The sequence below is a fragment of the Cotesia glomerata genome, linkage group LG6, assembly GCF_020080835.1.
Source record: "Cotesia glomerata isolate CgM1 linkage group LG6, MPM_Cglom_v2.3, whole genome shotgun sequence".
Taxonomy (NCBI): Eukaryota; Metazoa; Arthropoda; class Insecta; order Hymenoptera; family Braconidae; genus Cotesia; species Cotesia glomerata.
Genome location: NC_058163.1, coordinates 20,017,854 through 20,038,611, shown reverse-complemented (window position 1 = coordinate 20,038,611; position 20,758 = coordinate 20,017,854). Strand labels below are relative to the sequence as shown.

Below are 20,758 nucleotides of genomic sequence, written 5' to 3'. Positions count from 1 at the left end.
AAACTTGAATTTTCTGTAAAATAAACTATCTTTTTTAACTATCTCAACGAGTATTGATACAATCAAAACGAGTAACAAAAATCTTATTGATTTATATATCAAAAAATTTCTATCCTAAGTTCTGGAAGTTTCTTAACAATTAATATATTAGTAAATTATATTGAAATTAACAGTCATCTGTCAATTTTTTTAATTGAACAAATAAATTATTTTTAAAAAATTCTACATCTAGAAGTTGAAGAAAATTGCATGTGAAAATTTGTTTAAAAACATTTTTTTTATAGTTAATTTTTAATAAAAATCAAAAAAATCGTCAGATGTCTGCTGATTTCAGTATCATATTCATAAAAGATTAATTTCCATTCAATAACTGGAAGCTTAACAATTTATAAATAAATTTTGAATAAATATAACATAAAACTTGTTTTTAATTATAATAACTTCATAAGCCACTGTAAAAATCCAAAATTTAGAAAAAAATTATTATAGCATTACAAAAAATTTAAAAAATTATAATCAACTAAAGCTTAACTGTAGATCTAATTATCCAAACTTTAAACTGATTTATAAATACAAGAGCAAAGAAAATCTTTTGAATAAAGATAGACGAAAAAAAAAATATTTTTATTTATTCATGAAAAATGCCAAAGCCCAGGCCGAATGGCAAGGTATTTAAATTACATTTGAAATGTGTATGAATATAAGTATACATTAGATTATTTACAAAGTTACTTAAAATTATATAAAATACAAAATATAGATAGATAAGAGGCTACATTAAAATATTCAGTCGAATAATTAATTGTAATATTTGGATATAAGTTTTGGTTTATAGTTATGAATATTTAAATATTGAGATTTTTTAATTTTTTGGTATACTAAAATTTAGATTTATTAATATGATTTAGATAATAGAATTTAGTTAATAAAATTTAAACACTGAGATTTAAACAAAGCCAATTATAATAAGAATACGCTTTTAAGGCCCTTGAGTTAGAATGATTTGAAATAAACTATATCGTAAACTTATAAATTAAGATTTAAAATTCCATAGATTCAATTAAAATACATATATTGCACAGGTAAGGTAGATACGTCAAATTAACAATTATGTTAGAAATCATTAGATAATAGATACTCAAACATGTTCTTTTTAAATATCTCTAAGGAACTCGCGTCCAATACATCTACTGGTAGTTTTTGCCAGAGACGTATTGCTAAAATCACAAATGAATGTTTCAGATATGATGTTGAGAATTTTGGAATTAAAAAATTAACATTATTGTTTTTGATCGCTAATCTCTCAGACCTTCTTGAATCATCTTCTCTAAATAATTCTCTTAGATAACTAGGCTTACCAATAGATAACAATTTATAACAATAAGTAGCTAGAAAATAAAGTCTTCTAGATTTAACTGATAACCATTTTAATTCTTGCCTATACGGTGTAATATGTTCATCTCGGCGAAGATTAAAGATGAATCTTATTGCATTATTTAAAGAACGCGGTAATTTTAAATCATTTTCTGCATTAGAATCTATAAGTACTATAAAACAATAATCAATTAATGGCCAAACTATAGCTGCTACTAATAATTTCCTTATTTCAGGAGTGAAAATATTTTTCCGAGTCTTTAAACAATACAATGTGGCGTTAATCTTCTTAATCTATGTGAAATATGATTTTTCCAAATATAAATTAAAGTAAAACCCGGGATTGAAACTAGTCAAGCAGCATACTTTCCACTCGTCCATTCAACTTTGTGAAAGTAACTATAAAGTTATTGCGAATTAAAATAAATTACACGCGCAGTACCCTAATAAAAAACATACAGTGCAGCACTTGCAGTGTTGCGTTAACTCACTCACTCACTGTCGAGCATAAGTATAAGTATAAGAACTTAAATTTAATCTTTAAGTAAATTTTTATTGTTTATTAAATACGAGATTATATCCTTCTCTGTTCTCCCTCCCAAATATTCAGCTCCATCATGGTCGGTTGAGTTTATAAAATACAAAGACAGCGTCTTTTTATCAGTCGCAGTTGGACTCAGCTTATCCACGGTCTGCCATCAATCTATTACTTAATTTGTCGAGCACTCAACGGAATACAAAGTATAATAATTATAAATTCTAATTATTAATTTCATTGTTTCTATTCACAATCAGGCAAGAGATTAATCTCAAGTGACAGTGATCTATATATTATACTATTTTTAATGTTTGGATGAGTAATACAGTGCGTTTATTTTATTTAATCATTTAAATTTGAATTTTAATAGAAATCATCTTATTAATATAAGTCAAAAATATAATAAAATAATTAACAAATTATTTTGACCATTACGTAAAAGTTTGTCTTGGATAATGGACAGATTTAAATTAATATTTGGTAGTTGATAACATTCAATTGCATTTTAATTTAAAAAATGTACTTTTATACTCATGCACTTATTTTTTTGTTTTGATGATAATTTTAATAATGATTATTTTATTTATCAATTTTTTTCAGAGTAATGAAACATGAGTCTTGAAAATGATGTTCTTTTAAACCAATTGTCTATGAATGGAGCTATTATCAATATTGGCAGTATTAAAAATAATTTGTTGGTGGAAAAGTCTATTGGTGATGGCAAAAACATTGACTTCAAAGATTTGAATTACTCGGTACGCGTAAGTCAAAAAGGTGAATGATAATAATATTAAGATAAATCCATTAGAAATTAACGCGTGGAAAATTACGCATTATATTAAAATACGCGTCGTAATAAAAATTATTTATCGATGTTTTTTCTGCAGTCATTTATATTGAAAATCTAGATTATTTTTTGAAATTATTCTACTTATTATCTGTGAAACAAAAATTTACTTGATTTAAGAGAAAAATTATTGAACTAAGAAAATCATTTTGAAGAGCTTCATCGTTTTGAATCAAGACAAAAATCTTTCTCAATTAAAATTTATTTAAGCCAAGATAAATTTTTCAGCTTGAGAATTTTTCTATTTAATTCAAGACGATGAAGCTATAAGCTATCTCAGAAACTTCCAGCTATTTTCCACCTTAAGACTTTTTAAAATTTTTTAATTAGTAGATTTGAAATCAAAAATCTAAGTATTAACTCAGAATATTTGTAACTTCCCGCTAAGAAAATCGGGAAGTTACTGTTTTTACCCCGTTTTTCGAAAATCGAGTTTTCATCGGATCTCGACGTTTCAAGGTCTTGTAAGCTTCCCTGACTATTCCCGCGATGGTGTCTGTATGTTTGTATGCATGTATGTATGAGTGCGCGCGTGTGTGTGTGTGTGTTTGTGTGTGTGTGTGTGGGGATGTATGTAAACTAGGGTGGTTCATTTCCGCAAATTTTTTTCCGAAAAAGCTTGAAATAATGTCTAAACGTATAAGTGATTTTGTGACTCAAGAATCTCTCACTATTTTGGATAAGTTTAATTTGACATGTGAATTTCTAGACATCGACCTTGATTTGTAGGAAACAGATCAAGAATACATTACTTGCTGCGAAACTTTAAAAAAACTACGTGTTGTTAATGATACTGCCGAACGATGTGTTGCACTCATTGAAAAATTTAACAAGTTTGGTACATATTTATTATTAATGGTTCAACAATGTAGAAAAGACTTCTCAACGTGCGCCAAAAAACTATATTCAGCTTTAAAATCTTGATATGTTTTCAATAACATTAGTAATTATTTGAAATTTATTAACTTGTTTTTTATAACTATTTAGATGTTTATCACATTTCAAGCATTTTACATAATAACGTAACCTTCTGTATATTTTGATTAAATTTTTGTTGCTTTTTTATGAATTCATGTGTTGTTTTTGTATTCATTATGAGTAAAAAATCATACTAATTTTAAAAAAGTTCTTAGTGTAGGGAAATATAATGGTAATGAATAGAAAAAATGAATCTAAATAACATTATGAGTTAGTATTTATCAATTTCTTACGTTTTCCGGTATAAAAATGGTTGTAAATTCATTAAATATTGGTCGGATAACTTTTTTTTTATGAGTCAGTCCTTTTTTTCTTCCTACTTTTGGCGGTTTGCTCGAAAAATTAAAAGAAAATATATTTTTTTCAAAAACTGTACTTTGACGACTCCTACCGGTGAACCAGTGCGAGTTACACAAAAAAACTCAGAAGCTATTTTAAAGAGCGTGAAATTCCCCACAAGGTCCATCAAACCGATTTGCAATATTGTAAAAGCCGGGCAAGCATTAGAAATTTGAAAAAAAAAAAAAATTTTTTACATGCATTTTAAATGGTAAAACTTTAAATTTTTATTGTAAGTACTTAAAATTATTATTAAGAGCTCAAACTTGGTAAGAATTTTTTTTTCTATATTTTTATTCTATATATATGTTTTCTAGATTAATATTTTGCATGAGCACCGAAAAAAAAAATTTTTTTGCGGAAATGAACCACCCTAATGTAAACCTCTCATAACTTTTGAACGGTCGACCGATTTAATCGCAGTTGGTGCCATTCGAAAGGGCTCAACTGAGCTTAGATTTTGAATACCATTTAGACCGATTCGAAGCAGTAGATTTTGAAAAATCTCAAAAAACTACAAAAAAAAAAATTTTTGAAATGAGGTTTTTTTGGAATAACTTTTAAACGGCTTTACCGATCAATCCCAAAAACTAATCAGCTCTTAAGATAAAAAAAAACCACGTCGATCACCGCAAACCCGGTCAAAATCGGTTGATTCGTTCGTGAGTTATCGTTGACGAAAGAAAACCGAAAAAAGTGTTTTTTTGGAATTTCTCCGAAATTTCTTATTCTATCAATTTAAACTTGAAGATTCTTTATGAAACTTAAAAAACTGCGTTGAATGCCACCATCCGCGTGAAAATCGGTATATTCATTCAAAAGTTATTGCGATTTGAAAATTCAAAAAATAGTGGTTTATCAACCTTCTATCAAACTTTTGAGCTAGAAGAGCTCAAAAGCATACAAAAGCTATTTTTTTTTTATTTCAATTTTTTGAAAATCTTTGAGAAAAAAATTCAGTAATTTTTCATAAAGTCTACGGAATGATTTCTCATAAAACAGTATTTATTTTGATTCAAATTGGTTATTTGTTTTTAATTGATAATAATTTTAATGTTAAAACATTTATTTTTATTAAAAAAAATTTTATGTTGCTTTAACATTTTTTAATTTAATTCATTTTAACGTTCTTTAATTGATAACGATAATAAAAGTATTTAATAATTTTTAAAATCTCGGTGTATTTTCTTCGAATATTAATTTATTTACTTCTTTGGAAATTGATTCAAAAAATTTGTTTTAAATCAATTTGTTTTTAACCAATCAGAAGCGGAAAAAAACTCATCAATAATTATTTATGTAATCGATATTAAAAATTTATCTGGGACAAATAAATAGTTTATTTTCAATTTTTTAGTTGATCTTGATTAAAATGAGCTGATTTATATGATTTATACTAATTATATAATTTATATTGTTCATATTCTGATTTAAATTTTGAGCTATTCTTCAAAATATTCATATTTTAATGTTGAATTTATTTTTGTATTTTTGTATTAAATAAGGGCTAGTGACGTCTACTATAAATTCACTTATAATTTTTTCTTCTATTCTTCTGATTAAAATTACAATTATTATATAAATTAAATACTAAATCTCTTACGTGTACTTTAAATAAACTACCATTGTATATTTTTTCCATTCGGCCAATGCCTTGGCATCAAAGTAATTTAAATAAATAAAATAAATTAGAAAAATTTTCCTAGTTAATAATTTTATTTTAAAATCAAAATTTAAATTAAAAAGGAAAGAATAATTTATAAATCTTTGTTTTTTCAGGGAAATGCACAAAAGAAATTTTACGGGACGTATGTGGTCACTTTCGTGCGTGTTCTCTCAACACAATAATAGGACCATCAGGCGCCGGAAAAACGAGTCTGCTGAGTAGCCTCTGCGGTTTTAAAAGCTCAAATTTGCGTGGAAGTATCAGAGTCAATGGAATTCAGGTTAATTCTGATCATTTACGCAAACTCACGAGTTATATACCACAGGATTTTGAACTCTTGCCAATGCTCACTACTAAGGAGACTTTATACTTCGCAACGAGATTAAAAGTTCGTATAAGTGCCGGTAGATCTTTGGGAGACGTTGTGAGTATTTTACACTTCAAAAGTATTCAATTTCTTCTTTATTACTTATCACAAGGTTGTTCAAAATTAAATTTTCTATAAAAAATGTCACAATTTTTTCTCAGAACCAATAAAAAAGCTGTAATTTAAAAATTAAGATTTTCATATTTAGCAAAAATTGAATTATTCATTTTGAATCTTAATTTAATTTTGGATTTACGGTTAAAATATTGGTCGAATAAAAAAATCATAAGAGACATTTTTTGTAGAAAATTAAATTAATAAACTTTTAATTTTAAATTTTTTTCTATAAGACCAATATTCTCGCTTTAATATCAAACATTTAAACCATTTATTTCAAAATTAAGGTAAAATCGTGGCTCTATTTATCACCTAATTAATTATTCATTTTTCAGGTAAACAAAGTCGCTGAAAATCTGGGACTACAGGAATGTCTGGGCACAATGGCTGCAAACCTGAGCGGGGGAGAAAAAAAACGGCTATCAATTGGAGTCGAAATAGTGTCAAACTCCCAGGTTTTGATTTTGGATGAGCCGACGAGTGGGCTAGACTCGGCGTCTTCATACCAAGTAATGAGTTTATTGAGGAGATTGTCTCAAGAAGGTTGCACGATAATTTGCTCAATCCATCAGCCTAGTAGTCAGATTGTGACCTTGATCGACAACATCTTGGTGCTTGCTGATGGCCAGGATCTTTATTGCGGACCTCGGGTTAATCTTGTCGAAACTTTTGAGCAAGCGGGCTTTGCTTGTCCATCTTTTTACAACATCTGTGAATTCGGTAATATTTTATTATTTAAGTTAGTAATTATAATATTAAAATAAGCAGACATCTGGAAATTTTTTTTAAATATTGATAATCTCATTTTGGTTAATAATTATTTGCATACATAATTGCTTAAATTTTCTACACGGGCGCATCTTTCACTTTTTTTCTTTTATAACGAGTCAAATTAAACACTCATTAAATTTGTTAAAATATTTACACTAAAAAAAAAATGTAAAAAAAATCTACGGTATTAAATTTGTGATACTGAAATCAGTAGAGAAATCTGACAAATTTTTGAATTTTTATCACAATTAATTATGATAAAACAAATATTTTTAAAAATTCTTACTTTAAATTTTTTTTTATTTTCTACATGTGTGGAATTTTTTTAATAAATTTTTTTCATAATAATTTAATTTATATAATCAAGAGAATAAGAAAATTTTTGTCTCTCGCGTATTTATATGATAAAATGAGTTCTTTTAATTGAATTTAGCACCATTGGGAAGATCTTGATCTGAATTTGTACTTTTTCGATGTTTCATATGCTTTTCAGCAATAATTAATTTATTATATTTTTTCGAGGTAGTCCTAGATAAATTCGAATTTTATAATAATTTATTTATTTAGTTTTGTACATGTCAATGTGGTTATAGATAAAAAATTAATTTATATAATTAAAACAATAAGAAAAATTTTGTAACGGGTGTCTCTTTATTGTAAATTGGTTTTGATATTTTTTGAGTGGTGTAGTATTTATGATTTAAATAATTTGAGAGAATAAGGAAAATTTTGTGATGAGTATATTATTATTTTAAAATGAATTTTTACAGTTGAATTTTGTATCATCAAAAAGGTCTTGACAATAATTTTTGATGCCTGCGGTTCTTCATATTTTTCATCAATAGTCAATTTTTGGAGCAGTTTTTATTACTTTGTTAGTTCTATAAATTTTTTTCGTCATATTCGTCTATTAAATTATTTGTAATGAATCCAGTCATAGCACTATTATTTTAAAAAAATTATTTAAAAAGTACCCAAACTATGTATAGTGTGATTAGATATATAAAAAAATCATTAAGCCAAAATTTTCATATTCATAATCTGTAAATCTCAGCAGTCACATTGTGATTGAAGGTTGCTAGTTGTTATTAAAATCTAAAAAATTATTTAAATTTAGCAAATATTTTAAAATTATATCTCAAAGTGATGTAATATAATTAGATAGTTTATTGCAGTCATCGAAATAGCGACAGGACAACAAAATGGCGATCGACAGCTCGTCAGAAAAATTTCCAGTAACTTTCATTCTGCGTTTTTGAAAAGTGTCAGAGTTGATTCCAATGACGAGACAGTTCTTTCGAATAATGACTTTGAAGACAAAGAAGATGAAGAAGAGAGTTGTGAAAAACAGTGCAAGGCATCTTGGATTAATGAACTTGACGTTCTTCTTTGGCGAGCAGCTATTTGCATTCGACGAGATAACGTAATTTTATCTTGTATTTATATTTTTCTTTTTTTTTTTTTATAAATTATAAGTTATTAATAATTGATTATGTTTCAGGCCATGACTAAATTGAGGCTACCCGTTCATATTGGTGTTGGGCTACTGCTGGGTCTTGTTTTTCGGGATTTTGGAAAAGATGCCAGTAAAACTCCCAGTAATATTGCTAGTTATTTTTTCTTCATTCTGTTTTTATTTTTTAGTACTGCTATGCCTGCATTACAAATGTGTAAGTTTTTTAGTCGAATATCCACTTGAATTTCGCTTTAAAAAAATTGATTTCCAAATTAAATCATTTTTACAATAAAATTAATTTAATTTCAGTTCCTATTGAATCAGCAGTATTCATAAGAGAATACTTAAACAATTGGTACGGACTATGTACTTATTATCTCTCTAAAATAATTACCGATCTCCCGCTACAGGTATATTTATTTTTAACTTCTTGTAAACTTTATATTATCAATAAGTAATAAAAATACATAAATAATTATTTTCTTCACAGATACTTTGCCCGACATGTTTCTTAATAACAGCTTATTGGTTGACTGGCCAGCCCTTAGAATGGGACAGGTTCATGAAGGTATGGATAATATGCTTCCTGATATCGATGTTAGCCCAATCATTTGGAGTTCTCGCAGGTGCAATATTCGAACCCCAGATTGGTTGTTTTATCGTGCCAGCTCTGAACATTCCCTTGTTATTATTCGCGGGTTTTTTCATCAAATTCTCCGAGATGTCTTCATACTTTTATCCCGTATCGGCAATAAGTTTTTACCGCTACGCTTTCGAGGGAATAATGCAAGCTGTTTACGGCAATGATCGGCCTGTATTGAATTGTGATGCCGATTTTTGCATCCTCCGCAAGCCAAAATTTATTTTGTCGTACATGGACATGCCTTCGACAACTTTTCCGATAATAATTTGCATACTATGCGGCTGGATTGTTTTTCTTCACGCGTTTATTTACACGATTTTAAGATGGCGGATCGCTAACGTTCTCAAATAACATGATGGTAATTGATATTAATTTTATTATACAATTTAAGTTATTAACAATTTATACATATTTATACCGTTTATATTTTTTTAAACAAAAAACCTTTAATAATACTTAAGAAACAACAATAAATCATTATTTTTCATATAGTTATTTATGAGTATCTTTCTCACGAGTTTTTTTTTTTTTTTTTTTTTAACTGGTGATTTAAATTGAGGTAATCAATTTCTTTTTTGATTAACAATTAATTAACTTAAAATAAATATTAAATGTAATTAACTATCGAGAAGATATTAATTTCCATCTGAGAAGGTAGTAAGCGAAAGTTCGAGTGATAATGAGCATTGCTAAGAGAGCAATAACGTCGTTCCAAAATTGATCATCTCGCATTGCGATGTCCTTTAAAAAGGTTTTAGGTTTTTTGTAGTGGCAGTAAACTTCAACGCATTCAAGATCTTTTCGATTTTGGCCATATATTGCAGCAATGTAGCCTTCAAGACCGTACCGTAAATAACTTACGTAAGTACCCCATTTTAAATAAGATGGTAGGTCGCGCAAAGTCACTCCAAACCCGGCGAACATCATCATCGGTACCGACAATGTTGGCCCAGCAAATGTTCCATTCTGTAAAAAGTTTATTTAATTATGTAATATATATTAAATTTATGTTTAGTTGATAATAATGAAGATTAGACTTACAACAACATTAAAAACAGCTCCGATCATTAGACCGAAGCTTTGAGCAACAAAAACAACCATCAGACTTATCGTAAAGAACATGCTAAACCTTTGGAATTCCAATAACTGCCCAGACATTAAATAAATAATCACAGAGAATAATAAGCAGCATATAAATGTTACTGGAATGTCTATTATTGTTATTGACAAATAGAACATTTTTAAAGTGTACCATCGGTTGAAATGTTCTTTCTTCAATATGTTGAGCTCCGCGGGAACTGTAATAACGGTAAAATTTTTAATATTTTTATAAACGACTCATGTAGCTTTAATTTATTTATTTTTATTGACAAGGCAATAAAAAATGAAAACAGTTAATAAACTTAATTTTTTTAATCTAGATTTTCATAATTTATTATTTTTTTTTAATTATTAATAAAATTCAAGTTAGAAATTAATGTAAATATGTTTTTAAAGTACTTCCTCCGTCCAACCACTTTTCAATAGATTTTATTAATTTTTTTTAGGGTTTCAGAGTAACGTTTACTAATAAATCTCGAAGTTTCAGAATTTTTACCGCTTAGAAAACAAGATATTTAATAACAAAATTAGAGATTTTCAAAGCTTACTTCTCATTTAAAGCATGCCGAACTCTCTGACTAACCAAGTATTATCTGTTATATTAAAAAAATTCCTCGAAAGAATTGGAAAAAAAACTAACAGAATAAAAAAGAATATTTTTTTTGATTGATCAAAAAGCTTTAATTAATATTTCATCAATAAAAACGAATAGAATAACAATATAGCTCCTATATTATTGGTAGAAAAAATACTTACAAGTAAGAATAGTCAACATCATGGAAGTCATCATATGATGCATCAAAATAGCGAAAAGAAGATTATAGTTTTCCAATACTCTAGACCCTTCGTTACCGGCTTGTATAAATAGTGTACCGAGCATTATTCCGGTGAAGATATTTACGATGATACGCAAATGCGTCAAAGTCTAAAAAGTTCACATCAAATTAATGAATTAATTAATCAAATAACAAACAATGAATATTGTATAGTGTGTTAAAGATATAAATAGGCTAACTAACCGAGTCACGCTTACACTTGATATATCCGCGATAGAGAAGAACTTTCAGTTGATGAAGCTGCGAAGTAGCTTGCAAAGATTTCTTCTTAAAAATATATCCACGCTTGATTCCATTAGCTTTATCTTAAAACAATGATCAATAAAGTGTAATGAAACATGAAATTCAACAGCTTTTAGTAAAAATTGGGGTTTACCCTTTTTTAGCTCTTCAATCGCGGGGATGGTGTTGCTAAACCACTGAGCATTCTTCCCGTTTTGGTTTGCATTCACCAGAGTTTCAATTTTATCATCACCGTATTCACCGCAAGCTAATTCAATCACGTAATCTGCCGGATTATGATACATTGGACATGGAAGCTTAACGCTCTCCAGAAATGGAATTAATTGACCTGTTGCTCCTTGGTACAAGCATGTACCTTTGGCTAGTATTAGTACCTACACAAATTCAATTAACGCTCTATAACACACTGTAACCAAACCCTTAATTCAATTAAATTCCACTTTATCCAGTGTAGTTATTAATTTTAGCACTCACGTGGTCAAAAAGCTGGAATAGCGAAGCGCTCGGTTGATGAATCGTGCAAACGATCGTTCGATTTTGCCTGGCTAGTAATTTCAGTAAATTAACTACTTGCATACATGTTGAACTATCTAATCCTCTGTAAATAATCATTTATTTGCTTATAATCAATTGAAGATATTTTTTAAAATTTTTTCTGTTACATATGCTCTATTATTTAATGTGACAGTGCTGCGAAAAAATAAAACACAATTTTTTATAGAATTAATTATTTGAATAGATAATAATTATAAGGAAGAAATTGATGAAAAAGAATATGAAACTCTACCATATGGTGGAGCATTAACGAATGAAAAAGTATAACAAATAATGTATATTTAAATATCAAATGTTAAAAGCGGAAGTTGTTAAATACAATGTAATCATAATGAAGTTTTAATTTTAGTATGATTTTTTTTTGTGAAATTAAATTGCTTTTATAAAAAAATGTATTATATTGAAGAAAATAAAAATGTGTATAGAAAATTTTTTTATAATTTTTGCATAAATTGAAAATTTTTTTATACAAACATTTATATTGATTCAAGAGATGAGGAAATAATATCCCTTTAAATTTATAACTTCTTTCGATATTGAAGGCTTTTGAAAAATTTTTTTTAACATGTTAAGTCTGTGTACTGACAGATTCATTGGCTAACTGATTTTATCAGCAAATTGAATTAATGGTGTATCAACACACTGATAAAATATCCAAAAAAATATGTAAATGAATATAAAATGTTTATAAAAAAATAAAATTCAATCTTTGGTATTTGATAAGTTTAAAGAACTTATCAGTTTAAAGAACATGTAGACTGCATCAAAGACCTTGGTGTCTTAATTGACAACAAGCTTATGTTCACCAAACATGTAGACAAAATCACACTCCAAGCCCTCAAAATCCTAGGCCTTGTCACAAGAACATGTAGAGACTTCAACTACCCGCATACTACGGTTAACCTATACCTTACTCTAGTTCTGCCGATTTTGGAATACTGTTCGGTCATCTGGTCACCTTACACTGATATCTTAACCAAGCAGCTTGAGAGAATTCAAGACAAGCTATGTAAATATCTCTCAAATACATGCTGGTCGCGAGCTAATGCCTCCACTTTAGATGATCTTCGCAAGCACTTCAAATTAAACAATTTGACTAATCGTCGTCAGGTCGCCGACATGGCTTTTTTTTACAAGGTGGTCAATGGAATCATTGACGCCCCGGACATCTGCAGCAGCTTCGAATTTGCGCCTGCCAACATAATGTTGAGGCGCAAAAGGTTACTGAAAACTACTAAGTCTTCAAAAAACTATGTGGTGAATGGACCTCATGACAGAATAGCAAACCTGGTGAATAAATTAAATGGCGAAGTGGAATTCTACGGTGGTACCTTCAGTGCTTTTATGTCAAACATTAAAAAACAGTTACTTATGTACACATAAACTACACAAAATTTTCTTTTTCTCGTTCTCTGCTTCAACTTAAATCATAATTTAATTTTCTTTAATTTATGTTAGTTAATTTTAAATAATCTTTTTTTATGTATATTGCCGATAGGCGTATGTTGATTAATAAATAAATAAATAAACTTAGAAAATTTTCAAAATTTAATAGTAAATTTAATAAACTGACCGTGAAATGAGAGGTAATTTTTTATCTACATATACTTCAATATATGAAAATTGTAGCTTATTTAAGGAACTTTTAATTTACTACACTAAAAATAAATTGTAGTGAGGACAACAATAGAAGTACAATTTACTTCAGCGGGAAATAAAATAGGGGGACTTCAATGGAGATTTCGAACGTGTAGTAAATTGAACTCAATTATTGTTATTTTTACTATAATTTATTTTCCGTGAATGCAATTTACGGAAATTCGATAAATTGTTGTATTCAAAATTTATTCGGGAAAGAAACTGGAAAAATATGAATTGCGATTTTAAAAATTTTGAAATCCGTTTATTTATAAACTACTCGACCGATTAAGCTCATCTTTGAACTTGACCTTGCTATTCATCTGTAGAATAAATGTGTTGAGTTTAGTTAAGATCCGTTACGAGTTGTGACAGGCCGCTTTCTGTCGTATAAATACATACACATATAAAATTTCTCAACCAGCTTAACGAGCTGAATCGGGAAATAGAAAAATTTTTAAAAAGTTCCGTCATCAGGACAAATGCAATAGTTAGATTTCTATGAAATCTAAAAAAAAGTTACCATAAATTCCACGCCTGTAAAATTTTTTTTTTACAAAAGTTAGATGTTAAATTAAATCTTTCGCACGGAAAAAAGAAAACAGGAATAATTACAGTATAAAATGTAAAATCGATCCCGGCGTAATCAAAGCTAGAAAAATTACAGTTCGAAATGACATTTTCCTAAATTCAATTTTTGAATTGAATTTTCAGAGTTTTCAATGTAAATATTACATTCTACAAAGTAATTCTTATAAAATCTGTAATAATTACAATCTGAAACTGTAGTTTTTCCAGTTTACATCACAAAGCGCCACGTTACATTATATACTGTAATTTTTCGAGTTTTCTTTTCTCCGTGCGAAAACTATTGAGAAGTTTTCAAAATAAATGAACATCATTGTATTTCGTATGAAATAAAAAAAAAATTAGCGCAAGCCATGTCTGTATGATCAATAGTTGCTGAAATATAAATTGTTGTACGGAATTTAAATTCCATAATTATGGTAACTTATTAGTTTAATATATCTTCCTAAGAATTAAAAAAAGAAATTCGAAATAAGTCGATCCCGAAAGAAGTTGTAAATTTAGAAGGATATTTCTTACTTCCTGGATTAAATAAAAATTTTAGGATTATAACTAACATTAAAAAGTTGATTCTCAAATGCGTCAAAATAGATTTTTAAATAAATTAACATCACATTTAATATTTTAACATCTCTGTTATATAAACGCAAAATTAGAGCTAGAACATTTCTAAATCCATAAAAATAAAATTTAAGATATTTAAACTTGGAATCATCAAACAATTACAAGCTTATCAGCTTGATTATGATTACTGTGAAATAATAATCAGTACTTTTTTTTTAAGTGTAAGTTCACAAAAAATTTAACGATATCTTTTAATTGAACTTTATACTTTTAGCTGAGACATTAGAAATTTTTATAAAATTTGCATTAGCTTGCAAAAATTTTCTTCTTCTACAAATAATTATTATTTCACAACAAAATAGTTTTTATCTCGTGGTTTTTATTTATTTTTTTTTTTTTTTTTAATTTAATTGATTCTCAATGAGTTTATTAATAATTGGTTTTATGAAAGAAATGAGGACACAGTAACCGTTAGGGATGTAAATGTTCTGTTATTTGTCATAAAAAAAATTAATCTTCTTTCAAATTTAAATAAAAGACTTTTCTTTGAGTAAAAGAATGTCCATTATAAAATAAATTTAACAGAATAACAAAAATTATTGATGTCACCTGTTTAAATATATTTTTTAAAATTATAATTAAAAATTTCTTCTGTAACAATTTACAAGGAAAGACAAATTACACATTATTTTCATTTTATTAAAGAAATTTAATCACTTGTAAGCTATGATTAAGTCTACTAATTAATTAACAAAATAAATTCAACCATTGAATTTTTTACGCAAAAATTAAATTTTCGAAATAAAATTATAAATTATCTGTTTTATATAAAAAAAAAAAAAAAAAAAAAAAAAAAAGTTGAATTTTCCAAGTCTAAATTCTTAAAAGTAAAAGTCTTAATTATAAAAGTTTTTAATCTAAAAATAGTACAAACTAAAATCTTATCATAAACTTACGTAGTAGGTTCATCTAAAAACATCACAGTAGGGTCATTGACTAATTCCAATGCTATCGACAGTCTTTTCTTCTGGCCACCGCTCAACCTATCCGATCTAGTATTAAGATGATCGCTTAATCCCAGAGTAAGTAATATTTCTTCAATCTAAAAAAAAAAAAAAAAAAAAAAAAAAAAATTAATAACAATTTTCCCACCTAATAAAACTAACTAACTAACAAATAAATAATTACAATTGACAGTTTAGTCTCCTTGGTAATATTAGTTCCTAATTTCAAATCGGCAGCCACCCACATGTTTTCCAACACAGTTAGTAAAGGTTGGAGGCGATCATCTTGAGTAATATAGGCACTAGTTCTAAAGCAATAAATGTTACGATAAAGTCAGCTATAAGTAAAACTTGAAATAAATCTGCACTAATCCGTCGGAGTAGAGATAGAAAAAGAAGAACAAAAAATATATACCTTCTGAATGTATCGAGATCACGTATGTCGCCATTAACTTTAATAGTTCCTTGAATCCCAGTTAATCTATAACCGGAAAGGATGTCAAGCAATGTAGATTTTCCAGCTCCGGATGGACCCATGATAGCGATAAGTTGTTTTGCCGGCAATCTTCCGTTTATTCCATGAAGAATTTCTTTCGTTCCTATAAAAACCGGATTGTTAATTTAAAATGATTATTTATTAAACAAACTGATTTTTTTTTCTGTTCTTTGAAAATATTTTTATCTTCAATTGAATTGTAGGGATAAAACAATTGATACACAGTGATAAATTTTGCGTCACTGCGTCAAAAAATTTTGTATTAAAAATTTTAACAAAATAAATGTTAAATTTACACATAAAAGTGTTAAATATTTAACACAAAAATTTTAACACTAAGTTTTTTGACGCAATGACGCAAAATTTTTTACTGTGTATAATTTTTAATTAAAAGAAATTTTTCAATTTTAAGAAATTTTTTATAATCCATTTTTCTTGAATAGAATTAATTAATAAATAACTACTGAGTAAATAATTTCCATTATAATTTTATATTTCAAACAATATGATGATTAATTTAGAAAGTGATCGGTGAAAAATTTAGAGCTAAAAAAAATGTCGCTATTTTAATGTAGGCAAATTAAAAATATCTCTGAAAGTTTCATGAATACTAAAATTCTTCTCTAATTAAAAAATTTTTCTATCTTCTTAATTAGTAAATCATAAGAAAAGAATAAAAAATTACCCTGACGGAATCCAATTGAAACCTTGTAGCGAAGGTTTTCAAAAGAAATGTCAGCCGACTGGTGTTCTTTAATCGTCTTCCGTAAAGAAGACTCCTCATTGCCGAAGCAATTATCCGGGTTGGAATTATCGAATCTTGATTGTGAATCCGTTCTATCGGGGGAAGTTTGCGGTACATTTGCGGCTTCGTTCATCAAAACTTCCATGTCTCTATTGTTTATTGTTGTCGATTCTTTGTTAGTTGGGAATAATCCGGCGGTCAACGATCTGCAATAATTAATTGTAAACGATAATTATAACTTATTGTACAGATACGGAATATTTGCGGGTTACTTTTTCGGTGGTGTGGGCGCTTAGCTGAGATGGTTGATTCCGAATAAATCATTTGAGAATGTTGATGTACGATTAGATTAGATAAATAGTAACCGAGTGAGTTTCTTTAGGTCTAAAATGATAAATCCAACGCATCAATTGAGATCGAAGGCCGCTGAGAGGTTGTTGCGTGTACTTGAAATCAAAGTCCATTATTGTGTTTCACTTTATTATAGAACAAATGTATTGATCATCCTTAATTATCTTTTATTTTTATTTCAAATCTTTTTACCCCTACTATTATCGCTTTTTTTCTTGGTTATAATTTCTGTTCTGTGAATTGATTATTCATTTATCTATTCGTGCAATTTTTATTTTTATTTCCGGAATATCTGGCTCCAGTAGATGTTTAAGTTTTTTTCGAAATTTCATTGTTTAATAATTTTTTTTTCGCTGTAATTCTTAATAATAAAATTTTGGAAGTTTTTTTTTCTTGCCCATAAACTTTTCTTTTAAGTTCAGATATTTTGACTAAAATTATAATTTTTAATATAATTATGATCATTTATTTGCTCCTATTTTTTAAATGATTTCAATCGGGAGATCCATTATGAAAATTTTAATAACTAGAAAAAAAAGTCTATGAAATTTTTTTGTATATTAAAAAATTTTTTACATTTATTTTTATAACTTTATGCTTTTATGATAATTAAAATACATTTATAAAACCAGAAATAATGTATTTTTCCACCGAAACATAAAAGGAGAAATCAAAAGTATAAAAAGTTAGTAAATAAAAAAAAAATTCCATAAAATCAAAATAAAGGTTTTCAACACAAATTCCAAATACTTTAAAAGTGTTCTTTTATTAATATTTTTTTTTGTCAATTACGAATTTAATTTAATCTAAATATAAATAACAAAAAATTTATTTAACCGGAACATAAATTAAATTGTTTTATAAAATAAATTTATACAAATGCTCATCTCTGAATTATTTTTTAATGCAAATTCGCTATCAATATTTTAATTTTAAATAAAAAAAAATTGAGTAAATAGTATCATTAATATCAACTTAATTACTAATTTAAATATTGTTTTTGATGTTGGAAAAAAAAAGTGTTGATGATGATCAATGATAAGTAGAATTTTTTATACGTTATTTATACTTATTTTTTACTAAACCTGTTTTCAGAATATCATCACATCCCGGAACTAATTGTAGTTATAATTTTGTTATTATAAAAAATTCAATAATTTGTCACTTGAAATAGAGATCGATCATTTAAAATCGTAGATCAAACAAAGCAACTGGTATTTAAAAAAGCGATAAGTAACAATGAACTAAAAGAGATAAGTGGGGTGTGTATCAACGTGTGAGCAAAGTTCGTTAGCAAACATTTAATGACTCACACGTGATGGTAGTAACATATATTTTAATGGCAATGAATCTTCTCTGTGTCAAAATGTTGATATTAATTGTATTGTATTATATTAAAAAACTGAATTAATATAACAATAAGTAAGTTCACAATAAGCAATGACTCATAATGATAAGTTTACAAGCTTATAGTATTTTTTTATAAGCATTTATGTGGTTACTACTTGAATAATAATAATAACTAACAAACGTTTTAATTATAAATTTAGTAAACAATGATTATAGTTGCATAAGTTTGAAGATATGTCGCAAATACTCGATGTTGACATAAAATCTAAATAGATAACAATATTAATTTGTTGATAAGCATGAAAAACAAAGTATTGTTGAATAATTAATATTTGTTTCCGTATTTTCATCATTTCTTCTTTTGCATCAGTTTCTTGTATGATTGTCAAAATAATTTAGTTAAAATTCTTTATTGCAATTTAAAATATAATATAAATGAAGATTTATCCTAATTCGTTGACCTTTAATTGTTTACTTCCATAAAATTAGCTATTAAAATTTACTGCACGTGCGTTGTCAAGAAGAAAAATAGTTTTTCAAATATGTGTTATGTATTTTTTTCTTTTTATCAGAAGAAATATTTCATTTGTTCAATTTAGACCTTAAATACTTTATAATCATTAAATAAATGATTTTAAAACTGAAATAAACCTAAAAAGTCATAATAATTAGTATTTTAATGCAATAGTTCGAGGTTAGTTTGAATTTTTCGGCTATGTGCGCAATAATCGTAAGCTATTGGATCTAAAAGAGGGATTCCCGAAATAGATAACGCGGGAAGTTTTTTAAATTCAAATTTCAAATATGACAATGTTAAAAATTTTTTTTAACTGATCCAAATTCAAACCAGATTAAGATTTCACTTTCTTTACAACCTGAATTTATAGTGAAAGGATAACGGATCTCTTGAATGAATTCCCGGTAAATACTTTTCAAAGCATTAAGTAATAAAGTGCGTGTAACAGAGAAATTAAAATGGCATTAATTACCAATTAAGTGCCAATAAATTCATTAAATAGCCAATGAATTTAAATGAAAAACAAAATCTTGTCATAATAAATGTAAAATAAATAAATAAAAATACCTCTAGTTACTCCGATTAGTTTCAATAATAAACATATTTACACTGGCTATAATTTATATAAATAAGAAGAAATAAATAAAAGTGATTCGAGAAATGTTTGTGGTTAGAAGACTCAAGACTGACTGACAGATCAGATTCTTTACGTTGTGTAGCATCTAAGGCCCATAACATGTTCCCTTTCTCTTCTAAAAGTATCATACTAAATGTGCTGTGTGATGTTATGTGTGCTATATGCACTTTACTCTCCCGAATTCTCATCTATCCAGCTCGTAGCTTGTGTTCCCCTACTTTACGTGACCCTCGAGAATCTTGTTCAGTGGGATTCCCCTCCGCCATTTTTTATTAATGATTAAGCGACGAATTAATTTATTTATTAAATACACGCATTACTCTTTAGTTTGCATTCATACTTAACTTCCTTTATTTTTGTGTTTTAATTTTAATGACGGGTTACTGTGATTTACTTGTGTTTGGAAATTATATTTATATTGTTCAAGATCCTTCAACTTTTCTTTAAATGACTCAATCTCCAGAAATACGACAGAAGATAAAATTACGAGAAGCAATAAGGAACAACTTTAAAATGTCTAAAGTTTTTAAAGAAAAATAATTTTATTTGTTTACTTCTTCATAATGACTAAAGAAGAATTAAATATTGAGTTATAAATAATTAAAAAAATTCATACCTTAAATAAATTTCTACAGTTGTTTCATTTTTTGTATGACCAGCAATTTTTAAGGCAAAAATGTTAAAATTAAAATACTAAGACGGCTTTAACATGAAAAAAATCGCAAAAACTTAACTTCAAGTAATACACTTAATAAAAAACTTAAACACGTGTCAAATATGAGTTCTTTAGACGTGGATTTAAATCCAAAAAATCTTAAGATAAGTGACAATCCTTATTTGCCATTTCATCGATAACAGTAATTACCCACCGATATAATAATCAGCGATTATTCGTCCCAATAAGCGTGAAGGTTGTAGATAAAAAAAAAACGACACTCATGTAAGAGATAATTTAGTATATAATTTAATAAAGTAATAATTAAATTTGAATACAATTTTTTAATGTCTCATTGTATATACAGACTGACTGGTTTTTA

General features: G+C 27.2%; 2 protein-coding genes across 6 annotated transcripts; one reads left to right on the top strand and one right to left on the bottom strand.

Annotated features, from left to right (window-relative positions):
* The first annotated feature begins 1,966 nt into the window (after nt 1-1,966).
* On the top strand, nt 1,967-9,511 carry LOC123267407 (ATP-binding cassette sub-family G member 1-like). 3 transcript variants are annotated; one of them, XM_044732022.1, is made up of 8 exons: nt 1,967-2,169; nt 2,513-2,686; nt 5,856-6,166; nt 6,562-6,946; nt 8,173-8,420; nt 8,499-8,667; nt 8,763-8,863; nt 8,944-9,511. In XM_044732022.1, exons 2-8 carry the CDS (start codon nt 2,524-2,526, stop codon nt 9,445-9,447), a joined length of 1,881 nt encoding a protein of 626 aa, XP_044587957.1. In that variant the 5' UTR covers nt 1,967-2,169; nt 2,513-2,523; the 3' UTR covers nt 9,448-9,511. The 3 variants fall into 3 exon arrangements, with proteins under 3 accessions (XP_044587957.1, XP_044587955.1, XP_044587956.1); XM_044732020.1 differs by having other exon boundaries at nt 1,967-2,239; XM_044732021.1 differs by having other exon boundaries at nt 1,968-2,115.
* Nucleotides 9,512-9,566: 55 nt separating this feature from the next.
* On the bottom strand, nt 9,567-20,464 carry LOC123267402 (ATP-binding cassette sub-family G member 4). 3 transcript variants are annotated; one of them, XM_044732014.1, is made up of 11 exons: nt 20,338-20,464; nt 16,807-17,072; nt 16,041-16,224; nt 15,810-15,933; nt 15,578-15,723; nt 11,751-11,874; nt 11,410-11,650; nt 11,217-11,338; nt 10,954-11,122; nt 10,138-10,394; nt 9,567-10,062 (listed from the first exon to the last, which is right to left on the bottom strand). In XM_044732014.1, the coding sequence occupies exons 2-11, from the start codon at nt 17,009-17,011 to the stop codon at nt 9,718-9,720; spliced, it is 1,917 nt and encodes a 638-aa protein (XP_044587949.1). In that variant the 5' UTR covers nt 17,012-17,072; nt 20,338-20,464; the 3' UTR covers nt 9,567-9,717. The 3 variants fall into 3 exon arrangements, with proteins under 3 accessions (XP_044587949.1, XP_044587947.1, XP_044587948.1); XM_044732012.1 differs by lacking the exon at nt 20,338-20,464 and adding an exon at nt 19,652-19,834; XM_044732013.1 differs by lacking the exon at nt 20,338-20,464 and adding an exon at nt 17,139-17,522.
* Between the last annotated feature and the right edge of the window lie 294 nt (nt 20,465-20,758).

What these genes read in the sequence shown, in the direction of transcription:
- LOC123267402 (XM_044732014.1), bottom strand. Translation starts at nt 17,011, where the DNA reads ATGGAAGTTTTGATGAACGAAGCCGCAAATGTACCGCAAACTTCCCCC. An exon ending in TATTCCAGCTTTTTGACCAC is followed by an intron (nt 11,651 to 11,750) that starts GTGAGTGCTAAA and finishes GAATTTGTGTAG; the next exon opens with GTACTAATACTAGCCAAAGG. An exon ending in GAGCTGTTTTTAATGTTGTT is followed by an intron (nt 10,063 to 10,137) that starts GTAAGTCTAATC and finishes AACTTTTTACAG; the next exon opens with AATGGAACATTTGCTGGGCC.
- LOC123267407 (XM_044732022.1), top strand. Translation starts at nt 2,524, where the DNA reads ATGAGTCTTGAAAATGATGTTCTTTTAAACCAATTGTCTATGAATGGA. An exon ending in GTAGATCTTTGGGAGACGTT is followed by an intron (nt 6,167 to 6,561) that starts GTGAGTATTTTA and finishes TTCATTTTTCAG; the next exon opens with GTAAACAAAGTCGCTGAAAA. An exon ending in TATGCCTGCATTACAAATGT is followed by an intron (nt 8,668 to 8,762) that starts GTAAGTTTTTTA and finishes ATTTAATTTCAG; the next exon opens with TTCCTATTGAATCAGCAGTA.